This window comes from Hypanus sabinus, chromosome 6, assembly GCF_030144855.1.
Source record: "Hypanus sabinus isolate sHypSab1 chromosome 6, sHypSab1.hap1, whole genome shotgun sequence".
Taxonomy (NCBI): Eukaryota; Metazoa; Chordata; class Chondrichthyes; order Myliobatiformes; family Dasyatidae; genus Hypanus; species Hypanus sabinus.
Genome location: NC_082711.1, coordinates 174,373,786 through 174,395,408, shown reverse-complemented (window position 1 = coordinate 174,395,408; position 21,623 = coordinate 174,373,786). Strand labels below are relative to the sequence as shown.

General features: G+C 39.4%; 1 protein-coding gene across 1 annotated transcript in view; it reads right to left on the bottom strand.

Annotated features, from left to right (window-relative positions):
* The window catches only part of LOC132395214 (uncharacterized), a 77,223-nt gene that overhangs the window by 12,540 nt on the left and 43,060 nt on the right, over nt 1–21,623 (bottom strand). The window contains exons 12-15 of the mRNA XM_059971502.1: nt 19,958–20,098; nt 16,305–16,404; nt 15,259–15,349; nt 2,635–2,765 (exon numbers count right to left, since the gene is read on the bottom strand). Of these exons, the coding sequence (XP_059827485.1) occupies nt 2,635–2,765; nt 15,259–15,349; nt 16,305–16,404; nt 19,958–20,098 (463 nt within the window). The remainder of the gene's footprint in view (nt 1–2,634; nt 2,766–15,258; nt 15,350–16,304; nt 16,405–19,957; nt 20,099–21,623) is intronic.

Genomic DNA, 21,623 nt, shown 5'->3' with positions numbered 1-21,623 from the left:
TGCTGAGTTCTTCCAGTATTTTGTGCATGCTTGCATCACTGCTTATCACCTGGACAACACAAACACCTATGTCAGGATGCTGTTCATCAACTACAGCTCAGCATTTAATACAATCATTCCCACAATCCTGATTAAGAAGTTACAGTACCTGGGCCACTGTATCTCCCTCTGCAATTGGATCCTTGACTTCCTAGCCAGAAGACCACAATCTGTGCAGATTGATTACCTCCTCGCTGATGACCAACACTGTGCACCTCAAGGGTGTGTGCTTAGCTTACTGTTCTACTCTCTATATATCCATGACTGTGTGGCAAGGCATAGCTCAAATACTATCTATAAATTTGCTGAAGATACAACTATTGTTGGTAGAATCTCAAATGGTGACAAGAGGGCATACAGGAGCGTGATATGCCAACTAGGGGAGTGGTGTCGCAGCAACAACCTGGCACTCAATGTCAGCAAGACAAAAGAGCTGACTGTGGACTTCCAGAAGGGTAAGCCTAAGGAACACATACCTATTCTCATAGAGGGATCAGAAGTGGAGAGAGTGAGCAGTTTCAAGTTCCTTTGTGACAAGATCTCTGAGGACCGAACCTGGTCCTAACATATCGATGCAATTATAAAGAAGGCAAGAGAGCATCTTCAAGGAGCGATGTCTCAGAAAGGCAGTGTACATTATTAAGGACCTCCAGCACCCAGGGCATGCCCTTTTCTCACTGTTACCATCAGATAGGAGGTACAGAAGCCAGAAGGCACACACTCAGCGATTCAGGAACAGCCTCTTTCCCTCTGCCATCCGATTCCTAAAAGGACATTGAACCCTTGGACACTACCTCACTTTTTAAATAAGTATTATTTGTTTTTTTTGCATGATTTTTAATCTATTCAATATACATATACTGTAATGGATTGATTCATTTATTTTTTTTCCTGTATTGGATTCAGAATCAGGTTTAATAGCCCTGGCATATGTTGTGAAATTTGTTAACTTTACAGCAGCAGTACAATGCAATACATGATAACAGAGATAAAAATAAATCTGTGTATATATGTATTTATATGCATGTGTGTATATGTTGTAAAACAATAAAACACGTAAACTTCCATGGGGGGGGGAATTAACCTCCCCTCCACCGCCAGAAATTTGCATGTTTTATGGTTTTACAACGTTGAATCATAATGGATTTAATTTGGTTTTTTTTTGCATTATCAACAGGAAAAGACTCCTGTCAAACTGAAAACAGAGCTCTACAAAGTGATCTAATTACAGCTATAAAACTCAAAATAATTGATTGCATAAGTATTGACCTCCTTCAAGTCAGTATTTAATTGATGTACCTTTAGCAGCAATTACAGCCTTGAGTCTGTATCGATAGATCTCTATCAGCTTTGCACATCTGGACACTGCAAATTTTCCCTGTTCTTCTTTACAAAACTGCTCAAGCTCTGTCAGATTGTGTGGAGATTGTGAGTGAACATCCCTTTTGAAGTCCAGCCATATATTCTTAAGCAGATTGAGGTCTGGACTCTGACTTAGCCACTCCAGAACATTAACTTTGTTGTTTTTAAGCCATTCCTGTGTACTTAGCTTATGCTTGGGGTCATTGTCTTGCTGGAAAATAAATCTTCTCCCAAGTTGCAGTTCTCCTGCAGACTGCATCTGGTTTTCCTCCAGGATTTCCCTGTATTTTGCTGCATTCATTTTACCCTTTACCTTCACAAATCTTCCAGAACCTGATGTAGTGAAGCATCCCCACAGCATGATGTAGTCACTACCATGTTTCACAGTATGGATGGTGTGTTTCTGGTTTTGTGTGGTGCTTGGCTTATGCCTAACGTAGTGGTTAGTCTGATGGCCGAAAAGCTCAATTTTGATTTCATCAGACCATAGAACATATAAAATACTTAAATAAGTAATGCAGAAAAATAGGAAATTAAACAACATAGTGAGGTAATGTTCATGTGTTCAATGTCCATTCAGAAATCAGATGACAGAGAGGAGGAAGCTGTTCCCAAATCATTGAGTGTGTGAATTCAGGCTTCTGTACCTCTATCCTGATGGCAGAAATGAGAAGAGGGCACGTCTTGGGTGGTTGAGGTCCCTAATGACGGATGTCTCCTTTCTGAGGCATCACTCTTGAAGACGACCTAGATACTAAGGAGGCTAGTACCCATATGGAGCTGGCTAATTTTACAAACTCTCTGCAGCTTACTGTAGTCCTGTACACCAACCACTCCCCCCCCCCCCATCAGATGGTGATACAGCCACTCAGAATGCTCTCCACAGTACCTGCAGAAGTTAATGTTTTTAGTGACATCTCAAATCTCCTCAAACTCCTTATGAAATACAGCTGCTGTCTTGCCTTATGAAAAAATATTCATGTTTTATCCATGATAAAAAATACTTTCAAGACTAATCCATACAATACCTTTTCACTCATAGTCAATTATTTCAGTACTGTTCTATTATATCAATAGCACTGCTGCCACTCATGTGGCCTTCTTGGGGTAATACACCGCTACATAACTGAGGTGGTTCCGCCCCCCTTCCTCTCCAGTAGCAGAAGAACCCTAACACTGTGATCAGAGAAACAGCTACAATATTTTTTACTCTTCCATTTGCCTCCTACTTACCTGTGATGACAGAATGGGGAGTACTGTAATTGATTGGTCCACCTGAACACAAGGGTGTTTTAGAGCACATTTTATCCATGGAACATCTGTCACATGGAATGCAGGAAAAATCCTGGATATCAGAAAATGATCTAGGTCAGAAGGATAAAACAAAATCTTGTAAAAGGAAGTTATTTCAATTGAATAAAAAAGTATATTTTAATATCAAACTACTGCTCACAGTAAAACAGCTTTGTTATTATTCACTGGCACTTTGCTAGTGAGTTTATTTCTCATTCAAAAGATTGCCTGATTAGTGAATAAACTGAGCAAATACACACTAGATACAATTTTCATAAATCTTACTTCTTTTATTCCCAGGTAAAGAGCTGGGAAGTTGATTGGTGAAAGAGATACAGAGCTGGAGATGGTGGAATCCAAAGTTTGAGAAATTCATGTTCATGCCATCACATTTGGAGACTACCCAGAGGACAACACCTTATATTCTGTCTGAGTAGCCTCCAACCAAATGGCGTGAACATCAATTTCTTGAACAACTGGTAATGCCCCCCCCCCCATTCCTCATCCCCTTTTCCCTCTCTTACCACATCTCCTAGTCTGCTGTTCTCCGGCGCTCCCCCCGCTGCATTTTCTTTCTTCTAAGGCCTTCTGTCCTCTCCCATTTGATTCCCCCTTCTCCAGCCTGTATCTCTTTCACCAATCAATTCCCCAGCTCTTTACTTTTCTGGGTTTCACCTATCACCTTGTGTTTCTCCCTCCCCCCATCTTTTAACTCTACCCCTCATCTATTTTTCGCCAGTCCTGCTGAAATATATTGGCCCGAAACGTTAACTGTACTCTTTTCCACAAATGCTGCCTAGACTGCTGAGTTCCTCCAGCATTTTGTGTGTATTGCTTGGATTTCCAGCATCTGCAGATTTTCTCTTGTTTGTGGCCATTACAGACATACTGACTTTTTGACCATAAGACATAGGAGCAGAATTAGACCATTCAAAGTAAGTTTATTATCAAAGTACATATATGTCACCATATACAACTCTGAGATTCATTTTCTAGCAGGCATACTCAATAAATCTACAGTAAAATAGTAACTATTATAGAATCAATGAAACAGCACACTAACTGGGTGTTCAACCAGTATGCAAAAGACAATAAACTGTGCAAATACAAAAAGAAAGAGATAATAGTAAGAGATAAATAAGCAATAAACATTGAAGACCTGGGATGAAGAGTCCTTGAAAGTGAGCCCATAGGTTGTGGGAACAGTTCAGTGATGGGACAAGTGACGTTACCCCTTTGATTCAAGAGCCTGATAGCTGAAGGGTAGTAACTGTTCCTGAACCTGGTAGTATGAGTCCTGAGGTTCCTGTACCTTCTTTCTGATGGCAGCAGTAAAAAGAGAGCATGACCTGGGTGGTGGGGATCTTTGATGATGGATGCTGCTTTCCTGTGACAACATTCTGTGTAGATGTTCTCAGGGGCAGGGAGGGCTTTACTCATGTTGGACTGGGCTGTATTCACTACTTTTTGTAGGCTTTTCCGTTCAAGGCCATTATTGTTTCCAGATCAGGCTGTGAAGGAACCAGTCAATATACTCTCCACCACACAGGTATAGAAGTTTGTTGAATTTTAGATTACATGCCGAAACTTCGCCAACTCCCCAGGAAGAAGAGGAGCTGCAGAGCTTTCTTTGTAATTGCACTGGCATGCTGGGCCCAAAAAAGGTCAGCCGAAATGATAATACAAAAGAGTTTTGTTACGAACCCCGTAACTGGGTCACTTACCAGCAAAGATAGAGAGGTCCGTTGAAGTCTGATGATACTATTTTTAACAGTATTTATTGGTAAAAATACACAAAAATAATATCAATGCATACAGATAATATACGTCATCAATACTAAATCTAAAAGTGCGGGTATAATAATAATCAATAAGAAATAAGCTCTATCGTTGCCTGGGGATAACGTATTGTCTGATGGAAATATAAAAGTCACTCAGTTCATTCAGGCTGCAGCCTTTTGTTGGAGAGAGAGAGAGATTTGGAAAAACTTGCCGGCTTTCTTTTTTAATGATTTTGATCCGTCGAGAGTCTCGTTGGTGTGGCCGTTCACTTGTGGCCCCTCTTTCAGCTAAGCCGTTCTTCCATGATGAGCCCGCTACCCTGGCAAAGGAGGACGCACTCGGGCCCTCACCGGCGTTCGCTATAAAACGCTGTCACTGGCTTTCCAGCGTTTCTCCTGGTGCGTCTAAAGGAGTTGTTCCCCAGACCCTCTTTTATCCTTACTCACAGGGTCTCAGATGTCAATCAGGTTGGGATGATGCAATCCCTCAACCAGCCCACCCCTGAGGGCTTCAATGAATAGTACAGTACTCAAAATACAATTCTGTCTCCAAGAGACAATAGCCATTATCAGGGGTTTTTGTTTCGCTGAGGCCAGGACAATTCCAAACCTTGAGGATTCTGCGTGTCTCTCTCTCATTTCCTGGGTCCCAGACCCGAATTAATAGCGATCTTGCGATTCTCAAAAAGGAGGGGGGTGACTTTGTACCCTTTGGCCCCTCAGAGTTGTGGCACATTCGTAACACCCCCTTCCTTCAAAGATTTTTACCATCGGTAAAAATGAATTAATACAGAGTCTTACAGGATTTTAGAATTTAACACAATACAAAAGAGTTTTTTTTTCACTAGAGTAATACAGTTATACATTCAATTCAGCACCTAAACAGTTAGCGATTACATTGTCACTTCCTTTAATATCTTAACATCTTGTACCTTAATAAGTTCTTGTAGCATCAGTCTCCAATTTGATAACCACCTGTTTTTATTCCTTTTTTTCGCCAAACAAAAACTAAAGAGTTGTGATCTTAGCTTATGTGTATACTACAAAAGTTCATGCAAATACTTTCAAACTTAACAGTCAATCTTCCATGGGGGTTGTCTTTATTATTCACATGCTTTGTCGAAATCCCTTAAAACCGGATCCTGTTATTTAAAATGGCATCCCGTCAACCCTCGCCCCATTTCCAGTTAACTCCCACGTGGTGAGCTTGTGCACCAGTGTGGAATAGGCTTTCGCCTGCTCCTTTCATAGGAGTTATTTTATCAACAATGTGTTTGAAACTTAGACCATTTTCAGAATTTCCACACAATTCTTTAATTTTAAGCAAGTTGCTAGTTTTCTCTTCAGGACCCTTCATGCTATTAGTTTTCAGTTTAAACCTTGGTCCAAACAGCATTTCAGATCCTGCCTCTTCACAGCACACTCTTGAATAACAATAGCATGTGGGGCACCTTTACATTCCAAATCAGCCTGTAATTGATTTCCTGGCACCCTGTTACCAAGCCATTGTCTCTGTAGCCTGGTTGCTGCTTCTGACATCAATCCAGACTTTAAATTTTCTTCATTCAATTTAGGAACTACACTTTTCCCTTTTCCTTCAATAATAACATTCACCTCACCACCTTTTATCTCCTCACTAACTTTTAACACACCTTCAAACACCAACAACTGGGAATTCTCACTTCCAACTATTACCAAGGTTAACCCTTTCTTCACTGAACCAAGTCCATCTGACCCACAAGGACTGCATTCCTTTTCCACTGAATCAAATACCTCAGACTTTTTCTGAGCTCCATTACTAGGTTCAGTACCACGTGCATCCACATCTTGAACACACTCAAACAGGACATCTGCCTCTTCCAGGCTTTCAATACCCGTACCCTTTTCAAATTCTAAATTCCCCTGATCCTCCCAGTTACTCTCTGGGCAACTCCCTTCCGGAGTAAACTCAACCCCGCAGGCTGAAACAGGTCATCTGCCAACCCAGCAGACTTCTTCAAGGTAATGGCATCCTTTTCATCTAGGACTGCCCTCATTTCATTATTGGGAACACCTTTAGAATTTTCAACTTCTTCAAACAGTGCTGCCAAACCAGACAGATCATCCATGTCCAACCCTGGACCTTTTAACAGCCTTATCTGTTTCTCATCATTACTTCGTGCCTCTATAAATTTCCTCCTGGGTAAGGGCAGGTCTACCTCCTCTCCCTTACTCTCTTTCACTTTCCTATTCTCCATTTTACCACCCTCTAAACCCTCTTGGTACAGGGTCGGTAAAAACGTCTCAGCCAAATCGATACTGGCTGGATTTAAACTGGTCTCGTTCTCAGCTGCCTTTCTCGACATGCTGCGAGTGATCGCGCATGTGGGATAGATCTTGGAACCTAGGGGCAGGTCCTCAACACTTACCGGCTGGCTTGTCAGCTCCATGGCCGACCAAACGTCACCACCAGCTAAATCGTTACCCAGAAGGAGGTCTACGTCAGTTCTCGGGAATTCAGATCGCACCCCTATTTCAACTGGTCCAGATACCAGCTCACAATTTATATTGATTCTATGGAAGGGCACCGCTTCTGTCCCTTTTCCTATGCCTCTCAAAGCCACCTCTCCAGTCTTGTGACCAAAATCCAGTACCTTACTGCTAATCAATGACAGTTCAGCTCCCGTGTCTCTCCAGATCCGCACTGGAACTGGTGTGTCTCCCTCTCTCACAGACACGGTTCCTTCTGAAATACATTTCTCAGACCCTTCTCGTACTCTGTCTACCTGGGGCTCTCTCGTCGATTTACTTATCACCACAACACATCCTGTAGGGACTGCTGCTCTCCCTTTTCCTATGAGCAAGGCACTTAGATGCAATATGACCCACCTTTCCACAATTAAAACAGGTCAAGCCAGGACCTCTCCTGCCGTCTTACCTCTCCTCCTCAAGTTTACCACTAGCTCCCGGCAGGATCTCTGCCTCAGCCGGCGGGCTTTCTCTACCGTTCCCACGGTCTCTCTGGTAACTTTTATTCAAGGAAAACTTTGTCTTGTGGGTTAGGGCATATTCATCTGCTATCCTAGCAAATTCGGAGATGGACTTATTCGGCTTCTCATTCAAATACATCCGGATATCATCTGAAACACAACCTTTAAATTCCTCAATCAGAATTAACTCCCCGAGATGCCAAAAATCTTCTTCCACTATTTCTGCTGCACACCAACGATCCAAGAGCACACCAGCGATCCAAGAGCACACCCTTCTCATAGGCAAACTTGGTATATGTCTGATTCCACCCTTTCTTTAAATTTCTGAACTTTTGTCTATAGGCCTCAGGTACCAATTCGTAGGTCTGAAGAATGGCCTCCTTTACCTTCTCATAATTCTCCGACTCTTCCTCCTCCATTGGACAATGCCGCATATGCCCGTTGTGCCTTCTCTTTTAACACACTTTGTAACAACGCCACCCATTGCTCTTTGGGCCACTTCTGACTCACTGCCACCTTTTCAAAATGCAAGAAATAACTATCAACATCCGTCTCCTCAAACGGAGGTACTAACCTAAACTCCCGACTAACATTAAACCGCTCCTCTCGGTCTGACCCTTGAGCTCTTCACTCTTGCCTTAACTTCTCCATATCCAAGTCATGTTGCCTCTGTTTCTCTTTCTCCTCATACTCTCTCTCCTTCTTGGCCCTTTCCTTCTCGGCCCTTTCCTTCTCTTTTTCAGCTACTTCCAGCTGTTTTAACTGAATTTCATTCTCCCTTTGTTTCTCAGCTCTTTCCTGCTCCCTCTTCACCTCTAACTCCTTTAGCTGGAGCGCATGCTCCCTTTGCTTTTCGGCTCTTTCCTGCTCTTTTTCAGCTGCTTCCAGCTGTTTTAACTTAATTTCATGTTCCAACCTTAATTTCTCCAACTCTAACTGAGCCGCCCCACTAGCGGGTACCTTTTCAGGGATATTTTCCAATACCTCAGCTGAAAACACATTCTTCACAATATAATACTGAGTTATGGCCCTCCGCACCTCCCGCTTTTTCATTGACAACCTTGCCTCTGCGAGGTTTAGTCCTTTCGCAATATTTATCAAGTCCAACTTTGTGGCCGCCTCTAGCGCCTCCAGAGTCGGGTTTTCTATAAATTCATCCACATTCATCTTTGCTGGTTTCCCGTCTGGTTACCCGTGCAACCAGACCCACGTTTGGACTTAAAAGCCCGATTCACTGGCCCTCCAATTTGGTATCAAATCTCGAGACGAGGCCCCCACTTTGTTACGAACCCCGGAACTGGGTCACTTACCAGCAAAGATAGAGAGGTCCGTTGAAGTCTGATGATACTATTTTTAACAGTATTTATTGGTAAAAATACACAAAAATAATATCAATGCAAACATACAGATAATATACGTCATCAATACTAAATCTAAAAGTGCGGGTATAATAATAATCAATAAGAAATAAGCTCTATCGTTGTCTAGGAGATAATGTTTTTGTCCGATGGAAATATGAAAGTCACTCAGTTCACGCAGGCTGCAGCCTTTTTTTTAGAGAGAGAGAGATTTGGAAAAACTTGCCAGCTTTCGTTTTTAATGATTTCGATCCGTTGGGAGTCTCGTTGGTGTGGCCGTTCACTTGTGGTCTCTCCTTTAGCTAAGCCATTCTTCCGTGATGAGCCTGCTACCCTGGCAACGGAGGATGCACACGGGCCCTCACCAGTGTTCGCAATAAAACACTGTCACTGGCTTTCCAGCGTTTCTCCTGGTGCGTCTAAAGGGGTTGTTCCCCAGACCTTCTTTTATCCTTACTCATGGGGTCTCAGATGTTAATCAGATTGGGATGATGCAATCCCTCAACCAGCCCACGCTGGTCGTCCCAAGGGCTTCAATGAATAGTACAGTACTCAATACACAATTCCGTCTCCAAGAGACGATAGCCATTATCGGGTTTTTGTTTCGCTGAGGCCAGGACACATTCCAAACCTTGAGGATTCTGCGTGTCTCTCTCTCTCATTTCCTGGGTCCCAGACCCGAATTAATAGCGATCTTGCGATTCTCAAAAAGGAGGGGGGGCGACTTTGTATCCTTCGGCCCCTCAGAGTTGTGGCACATTCATAACAGTTTAAAGTTGCTGACCCTCTCCACTTCTGATCCTTTGATGAGGACTGGTTCATGGACCTCTAGCTTCCTTCTCCTTAGTCTGCTGACATTGAGTAAGAGATTGTTGTTGTGGCACCACTGCCAGATTTTCAACCTCCTTCCTATATGCTGATTAATCACCACTTTTAATCTGGCCTACAACAGTAGTGCTGTTAGCAAACTTGAGTATGGCACTGAAACTGTGCTTAGCCACATAGTCATAAGTGAAAAGCAAAAACAGCAGGTAGGCTAAGCACACAGTTTGTGATGCACCTGTGTTAATATAGATTGTGGAGGAGATGTGGACAATCTGAACTAACTAGACTCTGCAAATGAGGAAATAGAGGATCTAATTGCACAAGGAGCTATTCAGGCCAAGGTCTTCATGCTTATTGATTAGTTTTGAGGGAATGATAGTAATGCCGAGCTGTAGTTGATAAAGAGAACCTCATGTATGCAGTTTTGCTATCCAGATGTTCTAGAGTTGAGTGAAGAGCCAGTGAAATTGCATCTGCTGGGTCTCTTCAGGGCAGCTCATCGAGTAAGACGCATGTTGGCATTTCTCCTTCCTTTTACTACTTTCCACTGCTCCTTTTGTTTAAACTTTGAAGATTTATTATTTTTAGTGAAGGATTTACGACTTAATTATGATGGCTGGAACCTGAACTTGAATGGAATTAAGACATAGCAAAATTGTTTCTGAAACTGAATAAACAAAGGAGGCAGAGGAAGTCTTTACTTAAGAAAGAATGTTTTCTTTGATGCAAGATATTAATACCAAGATCGGAATGGTGGACTCTAAAATTGATAAACTGACAAAAGCTAATGAAAAGCTTGAAAAAACTGTCTCTGCTGTCCAGGAATCTTTGAAGAATCTGGAATCTCAGTATCAAACACTTAAAAAGGACACCAATAGATTTGGAAGACAACAGGAAACAATGCATCAAGTGATTAAAGGATTAAAGATTTTTACCACGGGAAAGAAAATTGTTGAGATTTCTTCGGAATTATCAAGAATTAAGAAGAAAACGATTGACCTGGAAAGCAGAAGTCGAAGGATGAATTTACGTATACTGGGTTTGCCTGAAAACATGGGAACCAGTGAACCATTAAAGTTTTTTAAGAATATGTTATACTCACTTTTTAGTGAGATACTTGAAACTTCTCCATTAATAGATAGAGCTCATCTAATCCTCCACCCAAAGCCTTCAGTCGAGATGAAGCCGCATCTGGTGATTTTATTTCTGCATTACTTTGCTACTAAAGAAGCAATTCTTTGAGATGCTAGGAAGCAGGGGAAGCTAATTTATAATGGAGTAGAATTTCGTATTGTTGAAGATTTTGCCCCTGAGGTTTATGCAGAAAGAATTTAATATCGGGCAGTGATGGCTGAACTTTATAAGAAGAACTGTTGTCCCTCTTTGCATTGTCCAGCTCGTTTGATGATTTTTCCACCTAACGCTCATCTAAAACGACTTGATTCCCCAGAGGAGGCTTGGAAATTTGCGAACGAGTTTAAGACTGTCATGTAAGCAACTCCAACACTGCCTGTTTTGCAAGCAACTTAATCCTTAGCTGAGAATTGTTTGTAGCTGAACTGTTGAAAGTTCAATCTATTTTCTGTCTGCCCAGACATCGTTTTGACTCTTTCATTTTTTTCTTTAGGATTTGTAAGAATTTAACACCAGTTGTAACATATTATTTTCTTGGATCTATCTTTTTTGAATATACGATCAATTTTTATTAAATGAATTTAAGATGGCCGCTGTAATTACGTTCTAACCTCTATTAGTCATAATATCAAATTTAATCCTTAGCTGAGAGTCAGTTGTAGCTGAATCATTGAAAGTTCAGTCTACATTCTATGTCAGTCCAGACAGCGTCTGGGCTGTTCTAACTTTTTTCATTAGGATTTATAAAGCTTAATACCAGTCGTAACATATTATTTGGTTGGATCTATCTTTTCTGAATATACGATCAATTTTTATTAAACAAATTTAAGATGGCTGCTTTTAAATACGTTCTAACCTCTGTTAGACATAATATCAAAATATTTGGAATTTCTCTATTTTTTTACGTATCTGATGTTGTGTCTTTAGTCAGTGGTGCCAGTATATAACTTTTTTTTTTAAAAAGAGTCTGCCTGTTAGAGACAAAGGGTTTAGGCTGTTTAGTTTAGCATGCTGTCCGCCTATTGGATGTTTTTTTTCCCTCTGTGTTTGGGGGGAGGGGGTGGGGCTATTAGTATAGGCCTTTTCAACTGGGCAGTCCTGAGAGGTTTTCCTGTCAATCATGTTGTTTTTTTCTCTCCCTGCAGGTTTGGTTTGTGTTGGCGCATTAATTTATTTTATAAAACCTTAACTTAAGGCCTTAGTATGGATGTTAATAAAATTAATATAATTTCCTGGAACCTGAATGGCTTGAACCAACTTATTAAGCATAGAAAGATCTTTAAGAAATTTAAAACACTTCAAGCTGATATTATTTTTGTGCAAGAGACCCATATCCGTAGGGAGGATGAAAAATGTTTTTTTTAAATTTTGGGAGGGCTCTCAGTTTCACTCTTCATCAGTAACTAAGATTAGAGGGGAGTCTATTTTTATTAATTTAAAAATCTCTTTTGTACACTTTAATACTGTCACTGATTCAATTGGAAGATACTTAATTGTTACTGGCTTGTTATGTGGCCAAAAGGTTGTTTTGGTGTGTGTGTATGCACTTAATGTAGATAGCCCTGAATTTTTAGAGGTTATTTTCTGCATTGCCGAACTTAAATTAATATGAGTTGATTATAGGCGGTGACTTTAACTGCTGTCTCAGTCATCAACCAATCCGTGGCTTCCTAATAAGGCTGAGTCCTGTATTAATTCATTTTTACTAGATTATGGTTTGGTTGATATTTGGAGATTTCTTTATCCTAAAGATAAGGATTTTTCTTTTTTCCCCACATGTACATCATAAATATTCAAAAATTGATTATTTTCTGTTAGATATACGATTGGTGTCTTTTGTTGCTGATTGTGCGTATGATACAGATGACTTGTTAGTTTATATTTCAGATCCTAAGAAATCTATTCCTTTTAACTTATCTATATTTTCTGAATTTAGTAGTTTTTCTGGATATAAATTAAATTTGCACAAAAGTGAGTTATTTCCTATCAACAACTATTTGGATCAATATGACCAAATTCCTTTTAGTATTGCTAAAAATAACTTCACTTATATTGGTATTAAAATTACCAAAAATTTTATGGACGTATAAATATAACTTTCTTCCATTAATGGAGTACATGCAACAAGTACTTTCTAAATGGTCTGATATGACATTATCAGTAATTGGTCAAATTAATGCTATTAGAATGATAGTGTTACCAAAGTTCCTATATGTATTCCAAGCAATCCCTTCTTTTGTTCCTAAGCTGTTCTTTGATAGACTCTAAAATTCTATCTTACATTTGGAATATTAAAAATCCTATATTGAGTAAACCTTTACTGCAGAAGTTAAAAATGTATGGTGATATGACTTTGCCAAATTTTAGATATATTACTGGGTAATTAATATTTGATTTGGATTCATTTCTCAGATTGTCCTTTATAAGTGGATTTGGAGAAAAATTCAGAGAAGGGGTATTCTTTGGCCTCTTTACTGGGAGCTCCTCTTCCTTTTTGCTTTCTAAGATTGGTAGTTAAGACCTTACTCCCATTTAAAAATTTGGTTTCAGTTTTGTAGATTCTTTGAGTTTAATAATTTTGTTCTTTCTAGTAAAATCCATCTCAATTATTTTTATAAACCATCAATTTCTGATCAGACCTTATCAATTTGGAAAACCAAAGGAATAGTAACTTTTTTAGATTTGTTTATGGGGGATTGTTTAATGCCTTTCACTCAGTTAGTGGACAAACATGACCTGTCTAATGCATGCTTTTTTAGATATTTACAAATTAGGAATTTTCTACGTAATTTACTTCCAGATTTTCCCTCGGCTTATTCACCCAATATAATAGATACTCATTCAGTTTAAACCATTTCAAAAAGGACTGATAGCTAGAATTTATAAATGGTTATGAATTTCCATATGTTATATAATGATAAAATTAAAGCTGCGTGGGAATTGGAATTTTGAGAATCATTCAGAAAATCAACGGGATAAAATTTTTCATTTGGTAATGATGCACCATCAATAACTCACTCTGAGACGTGAAGGCGAGATATCGGCTTTTATTGACTGGAAGAAGGAACCAGCAGTGAGTGACCACCACACTACATCCTGGAAACTGAGGCCAAGCATCAGGCCTTGATCGCCTTTATACAGGGGCCTGTGGGAGGAGTCACAGGAGCAGTCAGCAGGGGGCGTGTCCAGACAGGCACACGTAGTTCACCACAGGTAAATACTTCATTTATTTGTGCCAGTCATTCTTTGATACGGTTCAAGGTAGTACATTGGGCGCATATGTGAAAGGACAAATTAGCCTGTATCTTTTCTAATATTAATCCTATTTGTAATATGTAATATGGAGGTAGCTACTTTAACACACAGGTTTTGGTCTTGTATCAAGATAGATAATTTTTGGAAAGAAGTCTTTAAAACTTTATCAAAAATCTTGAATTTGGATCTACAACTGAATTTACTTACAGCAATTTTTGGGATCATTCCATCAGAAGCAGGATATATTCCTGTTTCTGCTCAACGGATGATAGCTTTTACAACTTTATTGGCTAAAAGAGCCATTTTGCTTAAATGGAGGGATTCTAATCCACCTACTGCTCTTTATCGGCTTACTTCCACTATGTCCTGTTTAAGTTTAGAGAAAATAAGTCGGACATTTGATACATCCTTTAAATTTGAGGAAACTTGGCGACTTTTTATTCAATATTTTGATATGCTTTGATTGATGGTTCTCCCAGTTACCTCCTCGGATTTGATCAGAAAGTTTTTCTTTTTTCTTCACTCTCAGTTTGAGCTGCCTAGTTCTTTTTTCTTTTTTTTTTGTTTTGTGGTTTTTTTATGTATATTAAAATTATAAAAGTTTATTTTTCTTTTTTTTTAATGGAATAATAAGAGGAGAATCGATTATCTTATTCTTCCATATATACTATTAGATTAATACTATGTATGATCTTGATAATTTTCATTTTACCTTTTATATAAATTGTTATTGATATAGATATTTGAAATAATTCTCCTTTCATTTATATATATCTTTTAAAAAATTAATAAAAAGATTGATAAAGAAAGCAATTGCATCTGCTATTCAAATTTGGCCCATTGAGTCTGCTCTGCCATTCCATCATAGCTGATATATTATCCCTCTCAAACCCATTCTTCTGTCTTCTTTCTATCAACTTTGATGCACTTACTAATCAAGAACCTATCAACCTCCACTTTAAATATGCCAAATGACTTGTCCTCCACAGCCATCCGGAACAATGAATTCCACAGATTCACCACCCTTTTGATGAGGTATCAAACTCTAGTTTCCCTCTCAGTGGATGTAAAATGTCTACTAAAACAATGATAAAATGATGGGTAAAATCTCTCATAAATTTCTTTCCATTGGTGGCTGATTGCACAAGACGACTTGAGAAACACTTGGTCAGACAACTTACTGTCCTGCAATCTCCAATCCCTAAAATTGACAGATAAGTAGGTGTTCAAATATTAATTTACCCTGCTGATGCAGTAGTGCTCAGTATGGTGACTTCATTCCAGTCTCTGTTGCTGTTCCTTTGATCCATTACTTTACCTATGACTTCTTTTCCTAAAATTTATAAACAAATAAATGTGATTTTAGTTTATAACGAAGAAGCATATTTAATTTTATATATTTTCCCTTACCACTAATCGCTAGATTGTTCTCTTCAAAAATCAAGCATGCTACGATGTCACCTTTTTCTGATTCGGCTCTTGAGTGCTTCACAATAATCACCATGTATAAAAATGCCATCTCATTCTGTGAGACTTTCTTGATAAATCTTGAAAAACTTGAACCTATTTGTGTTCATACATTTATAAATACTGAACAATAATTTAACTGTAAAACTATTAGTCCTGCAGACACCAGAATTTTCTTGAAGTATTTGGTGTTGCCTAGGCTCTATAAATCATTAAGATCCCAGGTTGATTACCAGCCCATGCTAAGGCATTAGAACTGGCATGAAGGCAAGCTGGGTTTGGGTGTGCAAACCAGTCCTGACTCAGATTGTTGGGAGGCCAACACCAAATAGGGACAGTTGTAAGTGCAAGATACTATCAGTGCTCAAATAATCAAAGGCTCACAAACGAGCCTCACATTTTTAGTGAGGTACTGGAGGGTGGCTGGTGACTGAGGAACCCACAACAGGATCAATTGATTCCCTCCTAATCCACTATACCACTGGATCCTTGTGGGGTTCAAATGACTATCCCAAATCATGGAAAAAAACAATGCACTCGGGAGTAAACCTCGTTGGGGGGGGGGGGGGTGGAACCAATAATAACTATCACCTATGGGATTGTACTCATTACAAAACACAAACATGTTAAATGGTTTCTGGTAAAGTAATCAGATCACTTAGCAGATTACAATGGACTGGTTCTTTTTTGAGTACATACAGCCACACGTTTAATTGGTGGCTTGTTCATTTTTTATGAATTAAAACTGGTATGGTTTTTTCCCCAAATGATGATTGCAATGTGTGACTGAACTTTAGGTTATTGCTAATGCCAATACTTACCAACAACATCAATATCTGAACCACTTGAGCTTCTCAAAGAAATAGTGTTTTTCTGACAAACTTCTCTGTTAATTTCAGACTCCTCTTCAGAATCTACAGACTAGAAAACAAATTACATATACCATTTATTTTTAAGTATGGATCTTACTTGTTTTCTTTAAAATCTGTAGCTTAAGTTTTCCCATTGTCAAGCCAAGTGAGAATGAAAAGTTGAAATATTCCTCCCATCTATTAATGTTCTTCAGAACGCCATCTTTATTTGTTTTGTCACTAAGTAGCATCTGCTTTTCATAAAATGAAGTCTGGGATTTGTTTCTAATCAAGAAATTTTGGTGACAGGCCAAGACTGAGTATATTACAGAAAAGTAGGTAACTCAAGGAGTGATCACTTGATGTTTAAACATCCACGCAGTATAAGAGGAAGAATGAGGCAGAGTGTAAAAGACTAGAAGTTGAAAATACACTGTTTCAGTTGACTCTCATCAAATGTTCCTCCACAAGTTGCATCCTCAGCCCCCTACTCTACACCCTATACATTCATAACTCCATCTGCAAGTTTGCAGATGACACCAAGTGGTCAGTATCTCAAATAATGATGAATCAGAATACAGGAAGGAGATAGAGGCCTTAGTAATATGGTGTCAAGCCAACAACCTTTCCCTCAATGTCAGCAAAACAAAACAGCCAGTCATTGACTTCAGAAAGAGAGCTTTCTGTCTTCTTCTTTCTTCATTATTAGGTCTGGTCGCTTCATTATAGGAAGGATGCTACCTGAATTACAGGACATCTTATAAAGATAGGTTGAGTGAACTAGGGCTTTTCTCTTTGGAGCAAAAGATAATGAGAGGTGACTTGACAGGTAATTGCAAGATGATTAGAGGCATAGATTGAGTGGACAGCCAGTGCTTTTTCCCCAGGGCAAAAATGGCTAATAAGAGAGAACATAATTTTAAGGTGAATGGAGGAAAATATGGGGGGTATCGGAGGTAGCTATTCTACACAGAGAATGGTAAGCGCATGCAATGGGTGATGATAGAGACATTTAAGAGACTCGTACAGAGGGGTATATGGAGGGAATAGTTAGATTGAATTTGGAGTAGGTTAAAAGACTGGCACAACATTGTGGGCCAAAGGGCCTGTACCATGCTGTACTGTTCTACTGTTCTATGAAGTTGGGAGTTGAGACCTTCAAGCTCTGGGAGTGAATATCACCAACAGCCTGTTCTGGTCCAGTCATGCTGTAGTCAATAACGCTCACCAATGTCTCTACCTCCTCAGGAGGCTAAAGAAATTTGGCATGTCCCGATCAACCTTACCAGTTTTTATTAATGCACCATAGAAAACATCCTATCTGGATGTATCACAGCTTGGTACGGTAAATGATCTAACCCATGATAACAAGAATCTGCAGAATATAGCTCAGCTCACAAAAACCAGCCTCCCCTCCATAGACTCTGCTTATGCTTCTCACTGCCTTGGTAAAGTAGCCAGCATAATCAAAGACCCCACCCATCCTGGACATTCCTTCTTCACCCCTTTCCCACTGGGAAAGAGATACAAAAGCCTGAATGCACATCCTACCAGGCTCAAGGACTGCTTCTATTTCACTGTTAATGACTAATGAATAGTTCCCTAGTATAAGATGGACTTTTGATCTCACGATCTACCTTCTTATGATCTTGCACCAGTGGACCTTTTTTCTGTAGCTATTGGACTTTATTCTGAATTTTACTGTTTCACCTGTACTACCTCAGTAATTGTGTAATGATCTGATCTGTATGAACAGTATGTAAAGCAAGCTTTCCTTTGTACATGTGACAGTAATAAAACAATTCCAATTCCTCTGCACAGTATAGCATTATTTCCTGTTCAAGTTTATACCTAGTTAATTCCTTTTGAAAGATAATGTTAATTCTGCTTCCAATGCTTTTCCCAAATTATCTTCAGTTACAGAGAGAGAGATGTTGAATAGGTTAGGACTCCCCCCCCCCCCCCCCCCCACCCTCCAGAGTATAGAAGAATGAGGAGAGACGACAGAAATATACAAAATTATGAGAGATATAGATGGGATAAATGCATATAGGTTTTTTCACTGAGGCTGGATGAGACTAGAATTAGAGGTCATAGGTTAAGGGTGTAAGGTGAAATATTTAATGGAAACCTAAGGGGAAACTTACTCAATTAGAGGGTGGTGCGAGTGTGGAATGAGGTTCCAATGGAAGTAGTGGAAGCAGTTTGACTGCTATATTTAAGAAGAGTTTGGATAACTACAAGGATGGGCAGGTATGGAGGGTCATGCCCAGGTGTAGGCTGATGGGACTAGTCAGAATGACAGTTCACCTGGAATAGGGCCTGTTCCTGTGCTGCAGTGCTCTATGACTCTATAATAACTTGATGCCTGATTATTTCGCAAATATTATGCCTTTGTCCTGATCATCAATACATTTGCCAGTGAAAATTTTCATCTTATTATGGAAACAAAATCCCTCATTACTTAGAATACCCATCGACTTCCACCATCTTCTACTCCCGGATGCTCCAGTATAAATGCTGGAGATGCTCAGCAATTACCCACAATCTGTTGTGTAAGGAAAAGAATGAATGGCTTTGGCTGATGACTCTTCATAAGAAATGGAAGCGGCTACATAAATAACAAATTCAAAGGAAGTGAAAACTCTGGTTTAACTGAAGTTCCTCAATCCAGATTTCAAAATGATGATAATGAAGGAAAAAAGAACATTGAGTGAGTATAATAACCTACTTGAGGATTAGAAAGAATAAAGACATTTAGAGACACATATCTCAGTAAAAACAAGGAAGTACAGTGAATTCTGCTTAATTAGGCCATCAGTTAAATAGGGCAGCCACTCATTTGGGCCAACTCTTAAAGAATAAAAAGAAATTTAGAAAATCTGCGCGATTCCCTTCATCTGTTTGGGACACTATGCCGCTTCACTGGACAGGAGACTAACATCAGCATCAGTCATGTGCACGTCATGTGGTTGTTAAGACACTACACTATACTTATACCAAACAATTTTTAATAGCATGACTTGCATGTTTGTGTTCAAAAAGCAGTAATTTTTGTCACTGATAGTTGGTGAGTAATAAACGGTAAAACAATTCAGAACAGTTCTGCTCACTGCAGTTTCAAGCATTCAGGCTTGGAAAAGCCAAAAACAGCTGGGAGTAAAAATGAAACAATTTTACTACTTCAACAAGTTAGAACCTATGAAGAATTTGAAGGTATCAAAAATCATCTTGAATATTACAATGATCATGAAGAATTGGAGGATGCAATCGTCAAAAGCACTGTTTGAAGGTAGTCTACTATATGCATTAGGTATCTGCGCTGATCATGTTCATTTATGATCAATCAAAAGAATACATTAGCGTACACTGAATTAATTCCTCTGTCGATAACTATTAGGAATGAATACAGTTTTACAGTACCCCAGTAGCTTGACTATTGTTCTAATTCATTCTGTAATTCATTTAACTACATAATCTGTTATTCAAATAAACTATAGTTTGTCTTTCTGATATACCTTTTGTAACCATTTCCATGAAATTTAGGTAATTGGGACAGCCACTTAATTTGGCCAAAATGCACAGGTCCTGATTAACCAGAATCCACTGTATTTACATTTTACCTCTTTGGGAAGTTGATTCTCAGTAAGGTCTTCATTAGTTGAAGTTTCTGAATAAAGAGAGAGCAGTTCAGAATTGGGAGTGAAAAACTCATCTGATTTATTGAAAGATGAATCTGATGGAGAAAAATACTGAACATTTTCCTGGAAAAAGAATACATCAAATTCAGACAAATGACCAATATTTGCAGTCAAGAATGAAGAAATATTGTTGCATCAAAATTTATTCTAAATGTATAAGAAGTGAAGCAGTATACATATTAATAATTCAAAAGTTTATCTACTATGTGGGTGAATTATGCCAACCAGAGAGCGAGATTTAAACCTGATCTCCGCTACTGGAGGATAGGTGTACTTCACAGGCAACTAAGAATTAGCTTAATTATAATCTATTGACTCATGATTAATTTGTAGATATGTAGGGGTCTGATTGTCACCCTGGATTTGTGTCATTAATTTAAAAGGAGCAAAAGGCACCAAACGCTTGCTAAAACACAAAGCAGTGGCGATGCTGGGTCTGTGTACCTTCCTCAAGAGGTGCTGTTACTGATGGAAGGAGAATGATCTACATCTGGGAAAATTTGGCTGATGGTGTGATGCACCATCAATAACTCTAGGAGATTGGAAGTGAATGATAGGCTTTTATTAACAGCAAAAAGGGAGCACGACGTGTCGAAGACTGGGGGGTGGGGGAGCAGTGCCACAATCGCCTTTATACAGGGGTCTGTGGAAGGAGCCACAGGAGCAGTCAGCAGAGGGGCATGTCCAGACAGGTATACATAGTTTACCACATGGTGATTGGTGTTCTATTAGATACTAAGGACTATTCACACTCAACTAACTAGTAGTAAACAACTGATAGGGATAAACACAGCTTCATTTGAGGAAGTGAAACTCAAAAGAAATTGTTAATTAAAATTATCAAAAAAAACCCACAAAGTTCTCCCATTGCAGCCCTTGGTGCACTGCCCTACTCATTCACACACTTGCTTCCTCAGTCTTTAAAATTACCAACAAATTATGGTACTAATCAACAATTTCTTTTGGAGAGGGACAAATGGACAAGGGAATCATGGAGGGAGCAAACCCTACAGAAAGTAGAGAGTGGGGGAAGGTGGAGGCAAATATGATGAAATTGATGAGCTCAGTATGGGTGCATGAAGCAGCACCAATGCAGTTGTCAATGTAGCACTGGAAGTGGGAGCATTACAAAAGAAGGCTTGGAACATGGACCTTACTACAAAGCCAACGATAAGGCAGGTGTAGCTGAGGTCCATGTGGGTGCCCATGGCTACTCCTTGAGTCCGGAGAGAAGCTGGAAGAGAAATCATTGAGGTTGAACACGAGGACCAGTTCTACAGATGGAGAAGGGAAACAGGTTGGTCTTTTGTTGAGAGAGAAGTGGGGAGCATTAATGGCTTCTTGATGGAGGATAGAAGTGTATAAGGAATGGACATCCTTGGTGAAAATGAAGCAGTCAGGCCAGGGAACTGAAAGTTGGCAACATTAAGCTGCCTTGCTGCTTCAGAGCAACACTCAGTGGCCAGGTCTGAAATGGTTTACAGCTCATTTGTGATTCCCAGTAACAAATGTTATAACCAAAAAGAAATCCCTAAAATCACACCATCAATAGCTTTACACTGTACCTTGGAAATAGATTTTATTACAT